Below are 4,738 nucleotides of genomic sequence, written 5' to 3' on the forward strand. Positions count from 1 at the left end.
ATATGTACTATGTATCCTCTTGTATGAATCAATGAAAGCACTCTCAAAGTTAACATGGTATCAGATACGGTTTAGATCCTCTCTTTCCTCTCCATGACGAACCCAGGCGGAACTCCTTCTCAGCCCGCCGCCGACAGCCACACCTCTCCGGCCACCGGCACCCAAACCTTACCTGCTCTCTCCACCTCCACCGCTCTCTCCATCCCCACTGCCCTCTCCTTCAGCGACACCATCACCGACATTACTCCGTTCATCCCCATCGTCCTCGACCTCAACAGCCACAACTACTATCACTGGCGTCATATTTTCGAAATTCATCTCGGGCGATGTTCTCTCCTCCACCATATCTCTAAAGCTGGCATGCTCGAGTGTCACCCCTCTCGCACCCCCGCAGACACTGGCTTTAAGCTTTCTTCTGCTGGTGACCCTGTCCCCGACCCCACCTACTACCGCAGTATTACCGGTGCTCTGCAATATATGACTCTCACTCGCCCCGATCTTGCCTACTCTGTTCAGTAAGCATGTCTCTTTATGCATGATCCCCGCCTGCCTCATCTCAACCACGTCAGACGTATTCTGCGCTATCTCAAGGGCACTCTCGATCATGGTCTCACAATCACCGCTTCCTCCCCCGCTTCTCTTACAGCGTACTCTGATGCAGACTGGGCGGGGTGCTCAGATACTCGACGGTCTACCTCTGGTTACTGCGTGTACTTCGGTGATAACTTGGTTTCTTGGTCCTCTGAAGCTGAATATCACTCGGTTGCTCATACTGTGGCGGAAACAGTCTGGCTACGTCAGCTTCTTGGCGAGCTTCATCGACCCATTCGGCAGGCGACGATTGTTTTTTGTGATAATGTTTCAGCAGTGTACTTGTCTTGTAATCCTGTGCAGCACCGTAGAACCAAGCACATAGAGATTGACATACATTTTGTAAGGGAGAAGGTAGCTCTAGGTGAGGTCCGTGTTCTTCATGTTCCTACCAGTGCACAATTCGCGGATATCTTCACCAAGGGACTGCCACCAGCTTCGTTCTGCGACATCCGATCCAGTCTCAACGTCGTCGAACCCGCCGCTGACACTGCGGGGGGGTGTTAGGCGACAGGCTGGTCACGCTCATGACCAGGTCAGCGTGGGCGTTGCCCCATGATCATTCCCATGATCGCCACTACTCCCATGTATGAGTCCGGACTCCCTCCCGCATATATATGTACTCTGTATCCTCTTGTATGAATCAATGAAAGCACTCTCAAAGTTAACACGACGGTCCCGGCCCAGGAGCTGAGGGCTGGGCTGAGATGGGCCGACGAAATCTCAGTTCACGTTATCCTCGCTCGCACCGAGAAGACGGTGAAAAAAGAAAGAAAGAAAAAGAGAGAGCGAGGCCGACGGGGAATCCGTCCCACAGTGAGCTGTTCTTCTCTCTTTCTCCCCTCCACTCCCGACTTTCTTCCCTTCCCTTCCGAGTCGTCGCCTCGCAGGCAGGCACAGCACGCCAATCCGCCCCCGGATTCCCCCCGCCGTCCGGCCGCCGCCGCCGCCGCCCCCCTCCTCCGGCCTCCGCCCCGCTCCCGGCCCAGGTACGCGCGCCGCGCCCAGTCCGCCCAATTTCATCGCCCGCTGTGCTAGGGTTGCGCTTAGTATTTCCTTCTTGTCGGCCGCCGTCGTTCCGTCCATCCATCCGTTGGCCGGCCGGCGAGAGAGGCTGGCCTAGTTTTGGGGGCTCGGTCGCCGCTCCCGCTTGCTGGATTTTGGAGGCGATTGGTGGTCTCGGCAGGGGGAGGGCCGAATTAGTATATTTGTGCGAGACAGCCTACTTTTAACCTCAAGGGTTAGTTTAGTTTGGTTTAGGTGGGGAATGCGTAGGTAGGAGAGCTTCAACGCCGTGTCTTGTATCCGCCGCGTGGGTGAAGCTCAATTTGGTCTGTGTCAAACTCAAATATAGGTTATTTTTGCTGCTGCTGGATGGATGGATGGATTTTGGGGCCTCCTACCCTTGCCCCTCAGCCGTGCAATGGGCCAAACTTACCTTCTGCTGTGTAGGTTAGGTTATATGTGTTGCGCATTTAGATGTAGGCAGTAATATACTCTGTCCTGGTTATATATGCAGGGACCATTTCATTGCTGGAGAACAGATCATTTCCAGAAACCTTGCCATCAGTGTGTGTTGCATCTTTGAAAGATGATTGAGGGGGCAAGGTTCCACAATATGTTAGGTGGTGGTGGTGCTGGCATTGGCGGCGGCAGAGGGAAGCTGGAGAACGAGGGCAACGGCTTCTACGACATGCCGTATTACCACAAGGTCGGGGAGAGCTCCCACATGTCGGTGGACAGCGCGGACAACATGAACTCGATGAACTACGTCGGCGGCTCGGTCGCCATGTCGGTGGACAACAGCAGCGTGGCCTCCAACGAGTCCCGCACCGTCATGCTCAACCACCCGGGCCTCCGTGATGTTCCCACACCAAACTATTCGGTTTGCAACAGCGTCATCTATCCCAACAAGGCTGCCGCGTCTGTCCTCAAGGAGGATGCGTTGGCTCGGGTTTTGATGGACCCAACTCATCCAACGGAGATACTCACTAACTACGAGGCGTGGACCATTGATCTGGGGAAGCTGGACATGGGGGCTCCTTTTGCTCAGGGGGCCTTTGGGAAGCTGTATCGGGGAACGTATAATGGGGAAGATGTTGCCATTAAGCTGCTGGAGAAGCCTGAGAATGATCTAGAGAGAGCACAGTTGATGGAACAGCAGTTTGTGCAAGAAGTTATGATGCTTTCCACGTTGAGGCACCCAAATATAGTAAGGTTCGTCGGGGCATGCAGGAAGTCGATTGTTTGGTGTATCATTACTGAATATGCAAAAGGTGGCTCTGTCAGGCAGTTCCTTGCCCGAAGGCAGACCAAGTCTGTGCCCCTGAGATTGGCAGTGAAACAGGCACTTGATGTTGCCAGAGGAATGGCATATGTGCATGCCCTGGGATTTATTCACAGGGATCTGAAGTCAGATAACCTTCTAATTTCAGCAGACAAATCCATCAAGATTGCAGACTTTGGAGTTGCTCGAATCGAGGTAAAAACCGAGGGAATGACTCCAGAGACAGGAACCTACCGCTGGATGGCACCGTAAGTCAATTGCATCCACTACCGATGTTTTTATTTGTGCAAATATCTCTCAGATATGCTGATGTCTTTTGTGCTTACAGGGAGATGATCCAGCACAGGCCTTATGATCATAAGGTCGACGTGTATAGCTTTGGGATTGTGCTGTGGGAGCTCATGACCGGCATGCTCCCCTTCACAAACATGACAGCAGTTCAGGCCGCTTTTGCCGTGGTAAACAAGAACGCCCGCCCTGCAATCCCGCAAGATTGCCTGCCTGCTCTGAGCCACATCATGACGCGCTGCTGGGATGCAAACCCTGAAGTCCGCCCGTCATTCAACGAGGTCGTCACCATGCTCGAGGCTGCCGAGACGGACGTCGTTAGCAACGTCCGTAAGGCACGGTTCCGCTGCTGCATCTCCGAGCCCATGACCACCGACTGAGACTAGTGCCAGGATACAGAGTACCAGAAAATGAAAAAATGGGAAGAAGAACGAGGATGGGAAAGGAGGCGACGCAATCTCGATGTACAGACCACACTGATACACCTGGGCGTTGCGTGTGCCTGCCTATCCGAAGGTCTGATGGCTGCCCTGGGCTAAGCTAGGTTCTTCATTGCTGCTTTCTACTATCTTGTCTTAGTTGCATGGGTTGGAGTGATTGTTTGCCAAGTATGGATGATGGTACCTTGTATGTTTTCTGTTTTCTTGGAAGGATGCTATCTGGTATGTTAACAAGGAGCTATGGTATGTATTCTCCGCAAGCAAAGAGCTATCTTGTCTTGTGTTGATAGCAGCTGCATATTCTGAGTTGCCTTCTAGCTTTTGTGTAAATCTGTGTCCATTGCCTGAAGCGTCGGCCTACTGTTGGTCTAGATGTTTTGTTGATTTGAGATTTGAGAATTGTGATGACTGTGTGTACTGCCATTCTTTTCACCTCCAAATGCAGCCGATATTCTTATTAGATTCTTCTTCTTTCTGGATCAATTGTCTATGTCAAAAGCTCAAAGCTGAAATGTATGTGCTTGCTTGCTCACAACGATCCTTGGTTGGATTGATGTCTGCCTTCTTCAGTTCAGATTGCGGGGCTGCTGATCGATGGACCGCATCTCCATGTTGATCTGATCAAGGTGCAGTGCCAAATTCTTGAAAGGAAAGAGTGCAGCTGAACCTCTTGATCGACCAGATAATCAAAACTCCCTCTTACATTTGAGTGGCTCCTTTTGACAATACAGATTGAAGGTATGTTACTGAGCAACTGTCATGTGGGGTTTGGGGCTGAAGGTAGATAGCCATGCCATTTTGGACTTGAAGCGGACATTAACCATTAGCAAAAGAGGGAATGGATAACTTTGGATTTCATGTCTGGAGGATAACACACAGTTATAGCACATCTAGATGTGCTTTAGCAAAACTGTAACACATATTCTGGGCGATTCATTTGAGCGCATGGTCTTGCGGATTGCTTGTTCTTCACCATCGTCAGTGTCCCAAGTCCTTCTCTCATAGCAGTCACGGTTTCTTCTCTTCTGCAGTGGTGTGAGGCTTGCTAATTCAGCAGAGCGGTTCCTCATAGTCTGTGGTTGGTGTCTCTATGTTGAGCTTGGCGTGTATTCGCTTGTGCTGGTTTTCACTT

The 4,738-nt window shown here is 51.5% G+C and overlaps 1 protein-coding gene across 1 annotated transcript; it reads left to right on the plus strand.

The window, feature by feature from the left end:
* Positions 1-1,386: 1,386 nt before the first annotated feature.
* Positions 1,387-3,936, plus strand: LOC125519728 (serine/threonine-protein kinase STY13-like). Its single transcript, XM_048684471.1, has 3 exons — positions 1,387-1,580; positions 2,111-3,126; positions 3,207-3,936. Exons 2-3 carry the CDS (start codon positions 2,183-2,185, stop codon positions 3,544-3,546), a joined length of 1,284 nt encoding a protein of 427 aa, XP_048540428.1. The 5' UTR covers positions 1,387-1,580; positions 2,111-2,182; the 3' UTR covers positions 3,547-3,936.
* The last annotated feature ends 802 nt before the right edge of the window (positions 3,937-4,738 follow it).

The sequence above is a fragment of the Triticum urartu genome, chromosome 7 (assembly GCF_003073215.2).
Source record: "Triticum urartu cultivar G1812 chromosome 7, Tu2.1, whole genome shotgun sequence".
Classification (NCBI taxonomy): Eukaryota; Viridiplantae; Streptophyta; class Magnoliopsida; order Poales; family Poaceae; genus Triticum; species Triticum urartu.

Bases quoted from the DNA above. Each gene is read 5' to 3' on its own strand.
- LOC125519728 (XM_048684471.1), top strand. From the start codon at position 2,183: ATGATTGAGGGGGCAAGGTTCCACAATATGTTAGGTGGTGGTGGTGCT. The intron at 3,127-3,206 runs GTAAGTCAATTG...TTGTGCTTACAG, and splicing joins ACCTACCGCTGGATGGCACC to GGAGATGATCCAGCACAGGC.